General features: G+C 44.0%; 1 protein-coding gene across 1 annotated transcript in view; it reads left to right on the plus strand.

Moving 5' to 3' along the window:
• LOC144768023 (alpha-2-macroglobulin-like protein 1) overlaps positions 1–20,543 on the plus strand; it is a 304,226-nt gene that overhangs the window by 266,712 nt on the left and 16,971 nt on the right. The window contains exons 30-32 of the mRNA XM_078651421.1: positions 3,578–3,793; positions 8,404–8,519; positions 11,349–11,439. Coding sequence (XP_078507547.1) covers positions 3,578–3,793; positions 8,404–8,519; positions 11,349–11,439 — 423 coding nt within the window. The remainder of the gene's footprint in view (positions 1–3,577; positions 3,794–8,403; positions 8,520–11,348; positions 11,440–20,543) is intronic.

Here is a 20,543-nt window from a genome sequence, read left to right on the forward strand (position 1 = left end):
CACATATTGCCCTTAAAACTGAAAGAGGTGCCTTGAAGCTCTTCCTATCAAAGTTGTTTTACCCAGTGGGTGCCAAGCAAGCTACTTGTCATTGAAGCAGCTTTATTCGTCTCCTCCTACTGACAGGGTCTTGGGGCCAGATGTAGGTAATCTAGATTTACCGATTCTAAAATACCTAATTTTACCGATTCGGTAATTTGGAATCGGAAAATGGGATTTAGGTAAAAATTCGTTAATTTTTACTGAATCGGTAAAATTCGGTATCAGCCATTCGGTATTCACCGATTCAGTATTTACTGAATCGGTAATTCCCATTCATTCCTATGGGCCTGGAGGCCCATAGGATTGAATGGGAATTACCGATTTGGTAAATTCCGGTTCGGTAAATTCTGAATCAGTAAATTCCGATTCGGTAGATTCCAAATCGGTAGATTCCGAATCGGTAAATTACCGATTTGTATTTACCGAATCGGTCTTTTTTGGTGTCCTACATCTCAATTGCCCGATACCGGTCGGTAACGGCCGAAATTTGGTATTTTCGACCGTTACCGACCGGTATTTGGCTACCTACATCTGGCCCTTGCTCCTATAAAATAGCCTTGCCATCTAGGACTTGGTGGGTTGTGAGCAAATATTTTGTTAAGTTGTTAGCTTTACCAGTTTCTCCGCAGCATGTGACTTTCTTGAGAGGTAGGGATATTTATTTAAAGTTTCTTTATTTTTGCATAGTTAACTAAAACCATTGTAATTTTAACACTTAAAAGAGTGAAAGTTTAGCCAAACGTTCAATGTAATTTCATCCACCTTTGCTACCTTTTTAAGCATTGTAATTATAAAACTAAAATCTTCTAATGAAACCAGTTAAAACCCAGAGGTAGGGAAGGTTCCTTACAGTCTAAAATCTGAATTAATAATAGCGGTATTAATAAATGTCCTTAGGTCGCTGTGTACTACATCACAGATTTTTTGCTCCAGCCGTGCTTGCCCATTGACCGAAATCGTATTATGTGTATTGTACAGATTTTCTGGACTTCTTGCGAAGTGTCCATTATAATGCAAGTGGTCTGTCCTTAGTGTAGTCTGGCAAAGGTCTCTGTCCGTCTTCAGGACGACCTGGAGCGTCAGAGCGTTGTGATTGATATTTCAAGTTTTCGGTATTTTGGTCATTTTTTGTTCTGCCAGTATAAGGAATTTTACAAATCTGCAATGCAATTGTGTGTTTTCTGGGTTTAAACAGGCTAACACTGCTTTGCTCCTGGTGCTGGTGCCTTTCTGCTTGAGAGGTGCTTTTAGGAACGGTTGTATGACATTACAACACATGCTAATACATCGCACGCCATTACATCGCGGTTTTTACAACGCAAGTCGTTCCAACGACTTGCGTTGGAGGACGCTGGACTTAGGAGTAGTATAATTTACTATTCCAACTCCAGTCTACATACAGTAGGGAAGGTGTTGGATAGTAAATTATACTATTCCTTGTCCTAGAGCGCCATCCAGCACAAGTCGTTGTAACGACTTGCGTTCTAAAAACCGCGATGTAATGGCATTGCGATGTAACGACTACGTTGTAAATGACGTTTGCCGTTCTTAGTGCAGTAGGGATGTTTATTGATATTGGCAATGGTTGCCTCCATACTACATTCTGAATATACTAGATTTTGCCTAGCAACACATACCTACGCAGGGAAATATTATTTATTTTACAGAATTTTAAATAGCGCAAACTTGACCCGAATCAGGTATCAGAGCACTTTACATGAGCACCAGTTGCATTACATGAAGACACATTCATTTTTGTTAGGCACGGGGAGATTACGTGATTTGCCCAGAATCACAGGATGTGCAGCGTCATTGCCGAGACTCAAACCCAGTTCCCCAGATTTGAGGTCACCGCCCTAGCCGTTAGGCCAACTCCTCTCCCCCGATCACGTTGATCATATGGATTTCTGATACTTCATAAATATGGTCATTAGCAGAAAAGCTAAGCAACAAAGCTGGTATGTGTCGAGGTAAATGCCTCATCCCTAATGACATGCAGTGGTGTTGTCTGCAGTTATACCTTGAAGACAACATTTTTCAAAGTGGGTCAATATACTCAAAGATTTGCATTCATCAGCCCTCAATTCCTTTACACTATTCATAGTTTTTTTGCTACTGACAAAGTACAAAATTAAATATGGAAATAGAAGAAAAAGAGAGAGGGAGGGAGGGAGGGGGGAGGGGGAGGGAGAGAGAGAGAGAGAGAGAGAGAGAGAGAGAGAGAGTGTGTGTGTGTGTCATGGAATTTTGTGGATGGCTACAATGTTTTATTTGTGTTCCCATCAGGTTTTGCCCTTACGCATCAAATCTTTTTGTTAGACTGTTGATTTCACATGGTAGTTTAGCTTATAAATGCTAGCCCGGGTGCGTTCTTGAATCTCATTATTTTGCTGGCATATTGACATTTTTGTTATTGATGTATATAGAAGTGTAGGAAGTGAACTGTTTGGATGCATTCGCCTCACATAAAGGCATATTGTTTTTCACTACTCACTCTTGCGTATTCATTCGTTTTACTTTGCTGTTAGATGTGAAAAAGCATGATATTTCTTAAAGCATGAAAAATACTAGCACTTTGGCAAGAGTATCCACTAAGCACAATTCTGCTTCGTGTGGCTTCTAAGTTCACCTTGTAAACTTTAGCAACTGAATCCTATTCTTGGGACTCTTCTCAGAGGGTACAGCTTAACTCTGTTACTGGTGTTTTTTCAGGAAAGGGGACATAATTCTATCTTCCATACTCTTGTAGTCTCATATGTTACTTCAATATGGTATTTTTTTCTAGAACAGCTGAGTGCAACACACACACACACACACCCACACACATGTACCTTTACTGAAATTCCCCTAAGAAGAAGCTAGAGATATTGGCTTTGCATACAAAATTGGGGATCAAAGCATAGGTACCCGCACCAGTCTTGACATCCCTATATTTTAACCAGAAAGAAAGGTGCAAAAGGACTTGAGACGCAATCCCCTAGGTCCCAATATGGAGAAACCAGAAGTAACCTACCTGGTCTCTCCAATACCACACAACAGAAAAACAGCCCAGCACACGTATAAGTATCAAATGTGTAAAATACACAATAAAGTAGGTTTAAGACAAAACTGTTTTCCCCAAAAAAAGTTGATGTGATCTTGCAATATTGAACTTCATCTTTTATTCATTTTCGTTTAAAAGTGTTATTTGCAACCGCCAACGCGTTTCGTCCACAATCGGACTTCTTCAAGGCTCACAATATATGCTTTGTGCGTTTTTACATGGCCATTGCCAATGTATTAGACCAGTTGATTTGAAAATACATATATCCAGACAGTGAAATTGTGTCACTTCAGAAATTTCAACGATAAACGTATCAGTGAATATATGCACCCGTCTCCGCACGATCGTCTGGCTCGAAAAAGTGTTCTCACTTTTTCGAGCCAGACGATCGTGCGGAGACGGGTGCATTTATTCACAGATGTTGGCTTTGCCACTACCTTTTCTTTTTACGTCTTTAACATTTGACCAAGTGTACATTTTTGTCCACCTTAGGACACAATGGAGGCCTTCAAAGCTCTTTCAAAGTTTGCTGCCAGAACCTCCAGTGGGTGCAGTGGCATCAATGTGACTCTAACCTCCCACCAAGGGTTTCATCATGTTCTATCTGTGAATAACTCATCCCGACTCTTGCTACAGCAAGTGAAGCTCCCCAGTGTGCCTGGGAAGTATGACGTAGCTGTGGAAGGTGAAGGCTGTGTGTATGTGCAGGTGAGTTGACTAGTTAATAAAAGACAAACATTAATTAATATGAGATTTTAAGGCTGCTTCTGTTGCATAAACATGGTTTATTTGTTATAACAAGAAGTTAGAAATGTAAAAGCAAAAAACTAAACCACATGTTGAGTGACGGAATGAAGGATTTCATTTTGACCATACATTGGTTTAGTGAGACATTCAATACAAATGTTAAAACATTTGTATATTTGTAGAGCTGTAATAACAGAAATATAACTAGTTGTATGGCACTACATTGAAGTCAGGAACATTGACCTACAAACATAGTTCATTCACTATATTTTTATGTTAACCATATATTTACTATTCTTACCTCCAGGTCTACTTACCTAGACCTACAATGTGATGTAGTGGTGACATAAATTCTGGATTTGAGGGTATACCACATAGACATCAAGATGCCCAGAGATAGTCTTAAGATATGGATCAGTATCATAGACATTCATTCATGGTGATATCTATTGTGTAGAGACTTGGGGCCTCATTAGGATGACGAGCGGACTTTGTCCGCCCGACATCCCATCGCAAAAAGGGATTGCCCGCCATAAGGGCTGGGGTCCAGTTGGTGGCATTAGGATGCGCCCGCCACAGTGGTGGGTGCATCCAGCATTCCTACCATTGTGGCGGGCGGTGCACTCAGCACCGCCTGCCACAATGGCAGGAGGGCATGCTGTGCACTTCCATGCACAACATGGCAGGCACCGCGCGGTGCCTGCCATGTTGTGCATGGAACTGCTGGGGGGTACCATAGGTACCCCCCATGTGCACCCCCCACCCCCCGTAGTCCTTGGGGGCCCACAACTGGCCCCCAAAGCAGACTCCGCATGCCTTTCCGTGGCGGCAATGCCGCCACGGAAAGGCATTGCAAAATGCCCATCCTAATATGGCTGGCAGTGTCTGATAGACACCGCCACCATACAGAACCCTTTTCCGCCTGGTCGCAAGGCGACGGGGGCGGAAAAGCGGCGAACGGTCTTTCCGTCCACCGCGGACCCCCCAGCCATACTAATATGGCGGGGGGTCATTCCGGCACGGATGGCAGCCGACTCGCCCCCGCCAGGCCGGCGGTGGCTACCGCCGGCCTGGCGGGGCGATCCGCCCGCCATCCTAATGGGGCCCTTGGTGTTCCTTAAATTGACCGTTCACTAGTTGGCAGATGTTCTAGAACCTGGGAGCATCCCCAACCATACAACATTTGGCTATATTTATATAATTATGTCAATCCCCTTATCCCAGAAATTCAGAATCTCTAGATAATAGAGTGTGTGCATAAAGCACCGTATGCCACTGTGAATGCCACAAAGCACAGATGGTCCAGGAAAAGAAGCCTTTAGGCCTTGATGCTTGCATGGATGACTGTGAGAGAGCAGTGCAGCACAGTCTGTACCATCAAAAACTCCTGCTTAGCAAAGCTATTTATTTTGAACCATGCTACTAAAGAAGCAGATAATTTGATTGTGGTTGCTCAGGAAGTCTCTATTGTGGTGGAGAAGAAGGGATAGGACGTGATCACATATATTGATAAGGACTTAAGAGAGCAGTGAAGTAGGAGTGGAGCCTAATTAGGCTTATTATAGTTTTTTTGTAAACACTGATGATATCACATTTTGCAAAAACTAAAATAAAGTAATAAAACATTCCATATTTCAAAAGATCTTGAAGTCTGGGGAAACATCCTTCATACGCAAATAGAACATAAAACAGATTAGGAAAGAGAAGGTGAATGAAAATTATCAAAAGGTAGAGAGTGATGAGCAGTCTGCCGTGTGTCATAGGTGCATCCATTGCTAGTCCACCCTAGACACACTAGCCACATGCTAATCCTACAGGTCATCTAGTTATAGCAGTTTAAGGCTGACATCACTTGGAGCCATCAGGCAATAGAGTAGATGCCTCTATGTTTTCTTGCAATTCCTTAGTAAGGGTTTTTTGCTCTTATTTCTATTTCTATTTCGCAATCTTTCCTACTCCTCTATGTTGGGCTACAGACTGACTTTCTCTTCATCCCTTTAATCTATTTTCATCTACTTTATTTTTTCCCTGGCTCTGTTCCTACAGTAAATAACATTTAGACTTTCAAGATTTGCATTTTGGAATTCATCCAGTCATTTTAGTCGTTACATATACATTCTGTGAACTCAGTTGGTCCTCCTTAAACTTAATGGAGTGTACTGATCACAAAACTTTCTACAATACATGAAACCTTTTTACAGAGCAATTTTTAATTTGGAAGGAGATAAGACACTTGATTGGGGTATCATGGCTCAAACTGCAATGTTGTAAAATTGTGTGAAGGTCAACATATGAAACACGTAAGTCTTGTACACTAACAATGTGTGATATGCACCAATGGGATGACTGCCTTTCCATATAAAATGTCCATCTGGGTTTACATATTAGTAATAGCAGGTTGACCCAAGGAGAAAGTCTTAGTCCTTTGACCTGTATGAAAGAAGAGTTTTCAGTGATGTCCTTTGCGAGTGGTCAAATTGCCTATTAGAGTTGTGGAAACAAGAGTTGTTTACTTCACCCTGCCTGCTCTGGTGCCTTGCCTGCCTATGGATCCCAAAACCCACCCAAGACACTCACAAACTGGTAGGAATGGAGTCCTGAGAAATAGATGAGTCCCATACCCCAGCAAAGGTACCACATAAAAGCTAAATGTTGCCTTACAAAGCAAAACCAAAGAGGATGATGGAGGGAGTGTTGAACATTGCAAGCACTCACCCCCAGTCAAATGATCTGGGTTTAATCCATCATCATTCTTTAGCTCACTCCGCCACCCCAGTTCAGACATGGCCATATGCAAATCAGTCTGACCCTGTGCCTCATGGGAACAGTCCAGCCCAAACTGCCAAGCCAGATCTTCCCTGGACCGGAAACAAGCATCCTGGGACCAGTTTCTAGCTAATCAGCCGTCATCAGCCAGGCTAGCTTGAATCCAGTGGAAAAGTGAGCAAGGGACCCGCGTCTGGGCATACCCTGCCAACTCAGGGCGAACAAAGCCAAACCAAAGAGGATGATGGACGGAGTGTTGAACATTGCAAGCACTCATCACCAGTAAACTGATCTGGCCCAGATCTCTGTAATGGGGTGAATGTATGACATTGTCTTGCATTCTGCCCATCAATTGTTCTTTTTGTAAATGTTTACTTAGCCACGTGTCTGGCTGTATACAGGGGGAATAAGAGAGACATTGATACTCACTTGCTAAATATGGTTCAGACTTGGTCATAAGGCATCAACCTGAAGAAACCCCAATGAAGGATTTCACTTTAGTGATAATTTAGGGAATTTCACCTCTGCAAACATCTTTTTTTGTGAAGGCCAATGTCTACGATATCATTAAATGCAAGTTTCCATCGCCACAGAACTTGGACTAGGGTGAAGCACCAGCACCAAATCAGAAAAGATCCAACCTTAATCAGCAGTTTGCCCAAATTAGAGCATTTTCATATTTCAAAAACCTTTCCACAGCTCAAGTTGAAGCCTTTCAACATGGTTTGGTTTTAACCTGTGATGCCACCCACCAATAGATGGTACAAAAAGATCCAAAATAGGACCCAATTCGAAATCCTGATTGAGCACCAGCTAAAGGACCAGCACGAAAACAGATAGAGGATCAAATATAGTGTTAGTAGAAGACCGTCTGCATTATTACATAGAGAATCTGACAGAGGGCAAAGGATAGAAGATCAGCAAAGGGATCCGATAAAGGATCAGACACAGGAACTGTTTGTGGGTAAGAGAATGAAATGAAGGATTTTATATTGAATACAATAGGAAATCTGATATAGCCTCAGCCAGAACAGTTAGTGGATCAGATACATGAGCCAATCAGGTATCAGCCTGAGGATCATTGTGATGATCAGACACAACACATCACTGAGAATCAGCAAGGCGACTGGATACTGGTTCCAGAAGAACATAAGATATTCAATCAGGTGGAGGATCAGATGAGGGCTCTTGCATTTTTATTTGAAGGTCAATTTTCGTAGAATGAATGTCATTCTGGGGAAGGGAGGACTGTGATAAATCTTCAAAATTAAAAAAAGAGTTTTGGATTGACTCTTCTTTTAAAGGGTATAATGAAGACTCATTATACAGAAACATTTTTAACTGAGTTAGAAGATATATTAAGATATGTATGTGATTAATACTCTTTCATAACATTCCTGAGATGAGCTATTTGCAAATAAGATTATTAATGTTATGATATTATTTCTTAAGATTCTGTCAAAGTTAACACAAATAGATTTTCATAATTTCAAATAATATTGTCCTTGCCTACTGTAACATCTACTTATGTAACTACTCACAGAATTTTCTTGTATTAGGCAATAATTCTATCCTTGATTCTTGTCCAGTTTATATTATGTACCTATACAGGGATTAGAAATGTAGGTAAAGTTATTATGGGTTTGTACATGTTTCAATAAAAACAACTGCAATGCAATAGATTCCTTTTACCTCTTGATTTGGGGAATCATAAAAAGGAAATATGCAAAGACAAATAAATGTGAACAATTTACTTGGAAGTCTAGTTCAGTAAAAGTATTCTGCAATTGGTCTCTTGATTACAGACAACTCTGAGGTACCATGTTCCTCCACCGAAGACAAGTCCCTCGTTTGACCTCTCTGTGGAGTTTGGGCCAAATGATTTCAGCAACACCACCTTCGCCATCAACATTCAAGTCAGGTGAGGGCGTGGGACACCAAGTTCTCTCTGTGAAATAAGAAGTCAGGAAAGTAATGGATATTACTTTCTTTATGTGCTTTCCATCTCTTAGAAACCCGGATGTCAAAAGGTAATGACGTTTCCATAGTGCTCTGTGCATTAAGCGATTCATATGCAAGTCTTCTGCCTTCTTCTGTGTTGACAGCGATTTAAGGGGTACAGACATTCTTTATTAATTTCTTCCACCCTACAAAATAGTGGAATGCATCCCAGATAGAATAGTACACTTCTGCCACTCCTTGGGGCTGAGCGATCTTCTGGATGCCCCCGATTTCAAACCATGCTGTCTTTGGGCTTAGAAAAGATATAGGGCCCGATTCACAGAACTAACATAAGACAAAATCCTAAACTTACTACTTTTGGTATTCACAGAAGTTAGGATTGTGTCTTGAGACAGACTTAAGACAGAATCCTAACTTAAGTCTGTATTAAGTCTGTCTTAAGACAAACTTAAGACAAAATCCTAACTTCTGTGAATACCAAAAGTAGTAAGTTTAGGATTTTGTCTTAAGTTAGTTCTGTGAATCGGGCCCATAGTCACACACCTCCTTTCATGCCCCTCTCAGTGATGCGTAGCACCACTAGACTTTACTACTCAGTGCTGGGGGACTACCCAAGCAAAAACACCTCTATTTCTAAACACCTGTGTCTAGTCTTTAGGGTTGCTGGACAATTCTCCCTCTGCAACCCACTCTGCTCAATGCTGGTGTGGGTGTTAAACCAGTGCCCCAAAATTTAGACATCACAAAAATTACATCACTCAGTTCTCCAACTGGTTATTGGATCAGAGGTAGTGTCCCCCCACATTAAGGCACCTCTCCAAACATCAAAATAGTAATACAATTCAAAAGCAATGGATCCCACTCAATAACTGAGTTTTAGATCAATGAAAAGTTAAAGAGTTGTATTACAAATGTTTAAATAAGCGATGCAGTGTAAATGTCATGAAGGTTCTTAGAGGCAATGTTATACAGGGCATGTAAAAATCTGAAATTATTATAAGTCCCAAATGAGGAGCAAAATCACAGGGAAATGGGACAGCATCCTTAGCAGCATCAAGGAAAGTCAACATCTCCCTCACCCCCAAAATCAAGGAGACTTTATACACAATTCTTGCATTCTTGCATAGAAAATTACCAGTTTTGCACATTCATCATGGTGTGAGCAAATGTATAATTTCTGTAGCAAATCAGAACACAAGAAAAATAAACGTTATTACTTTAACGCATAAGAACCATCCCAATTTCTTCTATAATTGTTCTGTTCCCTCTATGCTAATGTCATCTGGAGATGGTAGAACAAATATGAAACATTTCATAATAAGACTTTCTTCGAATGAATAAATCCAGTGAAGGAATGGTAGACACAGATACATGTTACAATTTTACATCCACACAATGGAAGATTCACCACAAGAAGGGCAACAACTGAAGAGGAAATAAACGATTATGACATCAGTTAGACTGTGTTCTGCAACCTTGTAGGGAAAGGATGTGCACAGGGGGAAAGTGCGAGTGAGTGACAGAGATGGCTTCCTTCTCGTTCGAAAATTGAGGGGCATATTAGCAAGAACCTTGTTAAAATTATCGCCGTTTTAGCGGGAAACAACCTTTGCAACGCAAGTTTTACAACACACTACCATGACAACGAAACTTTTAAAACGCAACATCCATTACATCGCATGCCATTACAACGCAACCATTGCAACGCATGACACTACAACGCATATCATTACAACGCAGTCATTACAACGCATACCATTACAACGCATACCATCATAACGCAATAACGCATAGTACCCTTACACTATCCAACATTTACCCTACTGTTGCACCCCCTGGAGTTAGAATAGTAATTTTTACCCCTACACTATCCATCACTTACCCTACTGTTGCACCCCCCTGGAGTTCGAATAGTAATTTTTACCCCTACACTATCCAATACTTACCATACATGCAATGTAATGGTATGCGTTGTAATGGTATGCGTTGTAAAGGCAGTATGCATTGTAATGGAATGCGTTGTAAAGGTAGTTTATAAAAATGTGTTGCAATGGCATGCGTTGTAATGGAATGCGTTGTAATGGATGTTACGTTGTAAAAAATGCGTTGTAAAGGTATGTGTTGTAAAAGTTTGCGTTGTAACGTCATACATCCGTTTTAGCGTGAGGAAACTGCTGCTAAAACGGCGATAATGGGCTTGCTAATATGCGTTATAGAATTCCAATAGAAGCCCAGGTTAGATGTGCAGGACATCTAACCTGGGCTTCTATTGGAATTCTATAACGCATATTAGCAAGCCCATTAACGACGTTTTAGCGGCAGTTTCCTGCCGCTAAAACTTCGATAATTTTAATGAGGTTCTTGCTAATATGCCCCTGAGTTTTACTCAGAAATGTGGCCTAACTAAAACACGTTAATAATTTCACTTCTGTACATCATAAGAAACTCTTTTCAAATGAAATCATGTTAATTTATGTAGAATCATGTATAAAAATGCATAGTGCAAGTCGTTGTTGATGCACAGAAATATAAACCTGCAAAACCTTTCCACATTGGAACACCCCCTGCGGGAGGAGGCCCCTTCACGTATGCTACTTGCCCTACTTTGTGTGAGACTTACTGGGCCATCCTCTATCTCTTAATTGTTGGGAGACCAATCATGTATGGCCACTTCCACATGAGCCACCTTTCGTCACAGTAAAGGTTCTGCTCTTTCTCCTCTCATACCACAGCAACCAAGGCTTTGCAAAGATGTGCTTGAACCCATCTCCCTATTGTTCTCTTCCAGATACACTGGTACTCGTAACACCACCAACATGGCCATGATCGAGGTGGGACTACCATCCGGGTTCAGTCCCATTGTAGAGTCCTTGAATCAGGTGAGATGTGAAGCTCCATTTCAGCTATTGGTGTGTGTTCCTTCCTGCTAGTCATTGTTCCTTTAGTTTTTAAATCCCCTTAACCCCCACTGCTACTTATCTCCTAGTTTAAGTATAATACCCAGGCAGCCTGGCATTGTAAAAGTAGGTACAGTCAGTGAGGCTGTGATTGTAAATCAAGACTGATTCACAGAGACTATTTACAGAACCGGATACAGGCCAGTATTCTCTAACAGGCACATGCATCAAAGGATTTTGCGATCGCAAAAGGTGCGAATCGCCAAAAATCATCCGTTTGCGATCGCAAAATCTGCTTGTGGAATGCTTGAAGGGTGAAGGCCCTCGCAATTTGAGAATTCGCAAATATTTGCAAATTCTCAAATTGAGATTGCATTTAAGGAATTGCATTTTGCGATTCCTTAAATGCAATGCATGAAACTTAAAAAAATTGCGATTTCGCAATTAGGGGGAGCAAATTACCATGAGGTTGAACCTCATGGTAATTTGCGAAAACTTTGAAAAATGCACTTTTGTGCATTTTTCAAAGTTTCATGTTGTGCACACACATGCCCTTAGGGCATGTGTGTGCACAACATATGTGCACAGATTGATTTCAGGGTTGCAATAGGGTGTCCTTTGGACACCCCTGCACCCTTGAAATCGCATTCTCAATTTGCGATTCGCTAATTGCAAATTGAGAATGTCTTCCCATTCATTCCTATGGGCCTCCAGGCCCATAGGAATGAATGGGGGGGGTATTCCTTAATTGCGACTCGCAATTTGCGAGTCGCAATTAAGGAATATTAAGAAATCGCAATTTATTTAGCGATTTCTTAATGCATTGCATTTTGCAATTCCTTAATTGCGATTCCTTATTTTTCGCAATTAAGGAATCGCATAAAGCAATATTGTTGCATTTGCCTGTTAGTCTAGAATTAGAAATGGTGAGTGAGGTAGTACTTTATAATCAGAGACAATGGCTCTACAAATAAAATACATATAAGTTACTGGGCCCCAAGCTCTGAAACACTCTGCCGTATCCTTTGAGATATTGCTCTTCGCTACTTTCCTTCCATAGACAATTCAAGATGTGGCTGTTCTGAATCCATCTGAGCTGGGAGAAACGCTGTTGCTAAAAGCGCCAGGAAACCCCGTGTGGGTAAATGTACGTCTATTGTGCGGGAAAAGTTTCGCCACACTAAAACTTTTTAGACTACTTTTTCCATGGATTCCTCTAAACTGTAGGAAAACGGTGACACAGGCACTTCTTGTGAGTAGGCTGGACTACAGAAATGCACTGTACGTTGGCATGGTGGACTATCTCTTCACCAGACTTCAAGTGGTCCAAAATGCCGCTGCTAAACTGATATTCAACAAGAGCAAATACAGTTCAGCCTCCTTCTGTATGAAGGAGTTACATTGGTTACCAGTACGCCAAAGAGCCAATTTGAAGCTCCTGTGCTATGCACATAGAACGCTATACAAACTGGCCCACAAATTCTACAGGGAAAATTAGACTTTTATGTACCCTCGTGCAACCTGAGATCCCACCATCAGGCATTGGCGTCAGTTAAGCGTCCGTCTAAAGTCATGATGGGTGTCCGATCATTCTCAAAATTAGCAGCCGTTCTCTGGAATAAACTTCCATCGGAACTTCGTATGACGGAAGATTACCTTACGTTCAGGGAAAAGCTAAAAACTCACCTATTCTCCATCTATCAACCTGTCAAGTAGATTATCACACTCCTACATTAACCTGCGCTTTGCTTTGACTTAGTGCCGTGATGTCCCTTGGGGTGAATGTTGCGCTCTACAAATACAAATACAAATACAAATGTTCACGCTTTATAAGTATTTTAACATAACATAAATCTGAGGATGCGGAAGCTGGTGACTGATGAGTAGTAAGCATTGAAGCTTTGCCCAGCTCCCTGCTAGCACTCCATTGAGCTGATAACTCCTTTGTTCATGGACAACCAAGAAGCAAAATAGAAAATAAATTAAGAGTTAGAAGCAGTTACACATAAACGGAAGATGAAGATTAATAACAAAAACTAGACCTGGGTGCTGTTAAATTTGGGTGAGTGTTGGCACCCACACTTCTACCTGCTCAATGATCGCAGCAGCGGTTGATCGGGCAAGAATCCAGGATACTCAGACCACCAGAAGAAATGCTAAACCTGGACAAAAGCGAGTAATGAAGCCCAATGTTTGGCACTCTTCTTTGGGCAAGTAAAAATTCATGTTGCCATTGAGTGGAATATCCATTCTGTAATGTGATCTGGAGAGAGAGCCAAGAGCAGGTCCACCAAAGACATGAACCAGAAGGTTGAGGAGCCTGGGAGTCCCTGATAAGCAGCTAGGAGGCCTCCAAGAGCAGGAGAAGCTACAAGAGAATAAATCACCAGGAGACCTAACAGCAATGTGGCCCTCTGGGAGAGATCTAGCGCTGCCCACACTGAACTCATGGTAGTCTTATATCTACATGATGTTTACTCTACAAAATATACAAAGATTGAAAATGCACCATAAATTCATCCTGTGGTATTCTTTGCATGTATTTATTTATTTTTTTAAGTTTTAAAAACCTTTATTAACATACGTGCTCATATACACAGCTTCGTGCCTACAACCATACATGGCCGGCAGCAAATTACCTTGAGTGTTAAGGAGAGATGAAAGTATATTAACATAGTACACAATATCACAACAAGCCACCCACGACCCTCTCCGGGCAGACCACGTAACAGTCCATTATCTACATATCACGGTCACAGTAGCAAGGCCCTCTGGGAATCAAGAGTGTTAACGTGCAGACATTTTAGCAATTACGTAATCCAGGTAATCCACATAGAACATGTAACGCTCTGCGGGCGTAAAAAAATAGCAGAGTGGCTTAATCACAGTCCATTCAGCAGTGTAGTCTTGCTTCCCATTCCGCACATACACATTGTCGGCAGACATACAAGGACAGGACAGAAGGTATCACTGCCGCTACACTGCAGCACCATATTACATGCTGTGTTCTGCATGCATTGTCCGTTGTCTGAGGGGGTTATCAGTCTTGTGCTCTTACGCCATCTAGTTCTTATGCCCAACCCGGGGACTATGGAGCTCCTCATACCACAACGCCAAATGCATCCGATACCATCCCCCATGTCGTTTATCTAGCCACGGTATACCGCAGCGTTGGAAGCAGCATAGATCATCTATTCCGGTATGCCCGTGGGAGTGTGCCCTACCTCTTCGCCTGGCAAAGTGTCACTCGGCAACCGAGCCGTTGTCTGTATCAAATATGATTGAAGTGGACCCCAAATATCAGCTGGCCTAGACGCCATGGGTTGCATTTCTGAATATATGCCATATTGTTCCTGACAGTGCACCATGTCCTGTATCCAGTCCTCAAATTTGGGAGACCGCCCCCTCCCCCATCTGCATGCCAGTTGTCTCTTTGCTAACAATAATGCTACGTTGGTGAATTTCCTATAGCTTTTCGGGATCTGTGCCGTGTAACCCAGCAGCAATATCAGCGGGTCCATTTCCAACGTACCATCCATCATGAGCTCTAGCGCTTCGTGGATTTGTGACCAAAACCTCCGGACTTGCGGACACATCCATGCCAGATACAGGAAGTTAGCGCCCGACTGCCCACACCGCTCGCAGCAATCTGAGTCTGTAAATTTGAATCTGAATTTTCTAGCTGGGGTATAGTATACTCTGTGTAAGACCTTATAGTAGATAAATTTAAAGCGGCAACTGGACATTAGTGTGCCCGACAGTTCACAGCAGTGCTCCCACTGTTCATCCGTGATGTCTCTGCCCAGATCCTGTGACCAATGTGTTCTGGCTGAGCCCACCACGGCCGGTAAAGCACTCCGCAAACTCTTATATATGCTAGACACCAGGTGTGTGTCCCGTCCGGACTATTCAGCACTACAGCTAGAGGTGCTACATTAGGGGGTTCATGCGGATAATCGGGTAAGAGGGCCTTCAGACCTTCCCGCAGCCGTATGTAGTAAAATATCTCTAGAGGGCTGGGGGTGTGCTCCCCAAAGAACAGATCTCGAGCACGAAACACACCACCAGGGAAGAGATCACCCCAAGTGCCTATACCAAGCCGGCGGCACATAGTACGAAAACCCGGCTCCTGGAGTAGCATCATTTGGGGGTGGTAGGACAGCGGCATTCGGGGCGTATACAACATCGGCACCTGCAGCCGGCGTGCTATCCTCTGCCACGCGTCCAGGGTGCATGTCACTGTGGTGAATGAAGTGTCCAACGCAGCCATAGGGGCGTGGATAACACCAGTTAATGGTAATGGATGGGCAATCCAATCTTCAGCCGCTATCTGTGGCATGAAACTGTTAGGTTTCATCCAGTGGTACAGATAGTGCGCCTGTGCGCTTAAGTAGTATATCTCAAAGTCGGGTATGTCAAAGCCTCCCATAACATAAGGCTGCACCATAACTGTCCATTTAAGGCGTGCTTGTCGCCCTCCCCATACCAACCGGTTTAGTTCTGACCTCAGTGTTTTAAAAAAATATGACCCTGTATAATATGGAATGTTAAGGAAATAATAAAGAAAGCGGGGCAAGATAACCATTTTAATAAGGGAGACTCTGGCAGCCATGGATAGTGGTAGATTGATCCACCGCGTCACTGACTCCATCAATTTGGTGATGGCAGTGCCATAATTCAAACGAATAGTCTCTTCCTTGTCCCTTGAAATCTGTATCCCCAGATAGCGCAGGTCTGCATGACACCACTCCAAGGGGTAATCCAATGGAAATTCAGCCATTGCGGTCGTTAAGGGGAATAACTGAGATTTCCCCCAATTTATCGACACGCCAGATAGGCCACCAAAGGCCACGAACTCCTTTAAGAGATCATTCAAATTCTTCTGAGGGTCTTTCACATAGAGCGTGACATCATCGGCATATAAAGATATGGAGAGTGGCCTCTGATAACAGTTGAAAGAACTGCTTTTGTGCAATTGCCGGATACAACATGCCAGGGGTTCTATCGCGATGGTGAAAAGTAGGGGGGACAGTGGACACCCCTGACGAGTGCCTCTCGTAATCGCAAAGGCCTCTGTCAGCCGACCATTTGCCAATACTCTCGCCTTAGGATCAGTATATAGTAGGCGTATCCAGTTTACAAAGATAGGGGGAAAGCCCATCTTGTGCAATATCGCAAACAGATACCTCCACTCCACGGAATCGAACGCTTTGGATGCGTCAAGGAATATGGCAGCAAGAGGAACTTCTGGGGCCACTGTTGGGATCAAGGAAAAGACCGTCCGAAGGTTGTGAGAGGTCGACCTCGTGGGAACAAAACCGGATTGATCAGGTAATATGATTTTGGTCATGAGTAATGAAAGTCTCGTGGCTAACACCTTGGCGAGTATCTTAGCATCGCAGTTAAGTAGTGACAAAGGTCGATAAGAGTCACACTGTGAGGGGTCTTTACCCGGCTTAAGGAGAGACGTGATGACTACCTCTCTCATGGAGCGAGGAAGTACACCTACTTCTAGTGACTCCTCAAACACCTCTCTTAAAACCGGTGCCATGATGTCGATAAAGCATTTATAAAATTCCGCCGGTACCCCATCCAGATCCAGTGCTTTACCGCTGCTCAAGGACATTATGGCTTCTCGGACTTCGTCCAATTCCAACGGGGCTCTAAGGAACTGTCTATGAGTGTCACTTAGCCAGCACAGTGCCAGATCTCCTAGAAATCCCTCTAGGTCGACGTCTCCGGAGGCTTGTGTAGAATATAGATGCTCATAATGTGTCCTAAGTGTAGTCAAGATACGATCATTGTCCCTACATATCTCGCCCTTGGTGCTTTCAAGTTCTAAGATGGTATTATTACCATGTGCAGCCCGAATCGCTACTGATAGTGCCCTGCCAGGTCTATCTCCTTCGTTGTTCTTGCGAGCCTTCCAATATTTGTCCATGAAGTGGACCTCCCTCTGCGCCTCCTCTTCATACTCTGACAGCTTAGTTCTAAACTCCTGTTGCAATCTCCCTGTATTCTCCTGCATCATGCCATTCTCAAGTTTCCGCAGCTCCCCTTCCAGTTTGTGCAATGTGCGCTGTACGTCCCACAATACCCCAGAGCTCTTAGCTATGCACCACCCTCTAACCGTGACCTTGAAGGCCTCCCAGATCGTCTCCACACTGTCCACTGTGCCCTTATTACGGGGAAAGAAGTCTTCTATGTCTCCCCTCAGCTCCTCCCGAAATACCGTATCTATTAGGGCATTGGGTTGTAGTCACCAGGGACGTCGAGGACGGTCATAGCCAGGCATGTCTATAGTGATCAACACAGGGCAATGATCTGATTGAGTTCTGGGCAAGTGTTTTGCATCTATGATGCATGGAGCCAATGTTCCAGACAGTAGGAAGTAATCTATCCTTGCCCAAGTCCCGGTGTAGGAGGTGAAGTGTGTCCCTTCTCTAAGACCGGGGTATATATGTCTCCAGCCATCAACAAGTCCTTCATCTGCCACTATGCCCCTAAGTATTTCTCTTGACCTGGGGTGATAGTTTGTCTGCCCATCTGCCCTATCCAGCCCTGGGACCATTGCTACATTAAAGTCCCCTCCCCAAACTATGCGACGTGAGCCAATATCTGACACCACCCCCCATAACATAGCGAAAAATTCAGGCGTATCTACGTTGGGGTCATAGCACGTAGCAAGAGTAATAGTGTCCTTGCCCAGTCTCCCCCACAAAACAACACATCTCCCCGCCTTATCGATCCGTTGACCCAGAAGTGTGAAGGGTGTAGTGCGGTGTATAAGTATAGCTGTACCCCTAGCATAGGACGAATAGTTCGAGAAAGCCCTGACTCCTGCCCATCTTTTACCAAAGGAAGATGTGGACTGAGAGGAGAAATGTGTTTCCTGAAGCATAACCACCAGCACTTTGTCTATCACAGTACGCCAATATTTCTCTACACCTGCAGGCATCCTTAAGACCGCACACATTCCATGATAAAAACGTACATTTATTAACGTCTATCTCCCCCATTAGAGATGTTGTGCATATGTACTACACCAATCAATTTTAGTTCTAGGCATCTCACCCTGTCTGGGTGGGCCATATTGGACTACCCTCCCTGCCACATCGCCCGCCTCCACCATAGGTCGCAAATAGCTTAATCCTCTGCATCAATAACCAGTACCTTACACTCCAATACAGCACAGAAAGGCTCAAAGCACGTTTGTGTATATCGCATCAACTCAACATTGTCAACCCCCACTCATTCTCCCGCATCCTCCCTCCCTCCCACTGAAGCAACCCCAACCTGCCAGTCCCTCTACCCTCCCCATCTCTCCCCAAACCTCCCAGAGAACAAGGGCTAAAACACGCCCTGAGACATTTGTAACAGTAAAGGTATTTCCCGCTGGGTAGCATTCCAGGTGGCAACACGATTACCCCTCACACCCCCCGGAGCCACTTGGACAAGCGCAGCCAAGGCAGTGGAAAGAGGGGGTGCCCAGCGATACGTATTTTGGCATCCCATAAGCTATACCACGCCATTTCCAAACCATATCAGAATTAGCATCAGCACAAGTCCCAAATACAGTTCAGTACTCACGTACAAGTGGTAAGCACAATGACAAGTTCTCAAGGTCAACACAGTTACTGTTCTTCCTCATCCATTCTCCCATGGGGTGGGTCAGGAGCTTCTTCCCCGTCCCCATCTAGCTGCGCAGTACGTTTGAAGTGTTTGACGAAGTCCTCCACCTGCTGCGGGTTTGTGAAAAACTTTTGCCGCCCCTGGTACGTCACTCGCAGGCGGGCTGGATAAAACAGTGCATAGTCCACCTGCAGATTACGTAGTTTGGCTTTTACCCCAAGAAACTTCCGACGTTTCTCCTGTACCATTCAGTTGAAGTCCGGATAAATGGTAAAGCTGTTGCCATCAAACGAGAGGGAGTTGGCGCTACGGGCCGGCTGCAGGGCCACATCCCTATCTCTATAATTAAGCAAGCGGGCGATGATAGGTCTCGGAGGCGCGCCTGGTTTAGGTCTGGGGCCTAAGGATCTGTGCACTCTCTCCACTATGAATTGGGGCGAGAAGGCCTCGGAGCCAACCGCCGCCAGCAATAACTTCTCCACATAGTCTTCCATCTTGCCCACGTTGGTCGTCTCCGGAATACCTACTATGCGAATATTATTGCGTCTGCTTCTCGCCTCCAAATCCTCATTCTTGGCTGCTATAGTCCGTAGCAGATTGTCCATCCTGGAGAGTTGCGACGTGTGCCGCGTCACAGTGTCCTCCGAGTCCGAAATATGCTGCTCCGCCTCCTTCAGCCATCCTTCATGGACATCCAACTTGTGGACCACTGCGTCCATGCGTGATGACATTCTGTCCACTTTGTCAGCTATTGTTGCGAACCCCTGACGCATTTCACGAAGAACTTCCTTGAGATCCGAGGAGGCGCCAGATGGATCCCCAGAGTCATTGCTAGTGCCAGCCTGATGCTGCTGGTCCGGCCCGGCACGGTTCAGCTTCTTGGCAGACTCGAACGTGATCTTCGGCTGTCTCGTGTCTGGTCTCCCCATTCTCACCACTGCACAAATCCGGCAGATATCTCCTCAAGACAATAGCGCACCAGGGCACCGGCGAAGATCACAGCAAGGCAGATATGCCAGATAGCAAAAAACGTGACTGCAGCAAAGTATCAAAGATGCAGGGAGGCACCCCTTCCCCAGTGCATCCGAGTTCCCAGGGAGAGAGCACAGGTAGAAGCTTCGGGCTGTTGATCCTCGCACGGCCTCCCACAGGTCTCGTCTAATATTGTACGAGGCAGAGAGTTGGATAAGGCAGGAAAGTCCACCGCTATTTGCCCAGTCCACTCCGGTGTGTCTCACCAGCAGGCCACTCACCGCAGATTACTCTGCACACTATGCAGCCGAGCCCAAGTATACGGCGGTGGTGGGGTTCAAGCCGCAGTCCGCGTTCAGCTATAGAGTTGTTACCATCGACCAGGCCTCGAACCTCTGGCGCTACTGCAGGCTGCCGCGCTCCCAGCGACACAGCGCGATGAAGGGCTACCGAGCAATAGGATCCCACTGATCATTCCAGGA

This window comes from Lissotriton helveticus, chromosome 7, assembly GCF_964261635.1.
Source record: "Lissotriton helveticus chromosome 7, aLisHel1.1, whole genome shotgun sequence".
In the NCBI taxonomy this organism is placed as follows: Eukaryota; Metazoa; Chordata; class Amphibia; order Caudata; family Salamandridae; genus Lissotriton; species Lissotriton helveticus.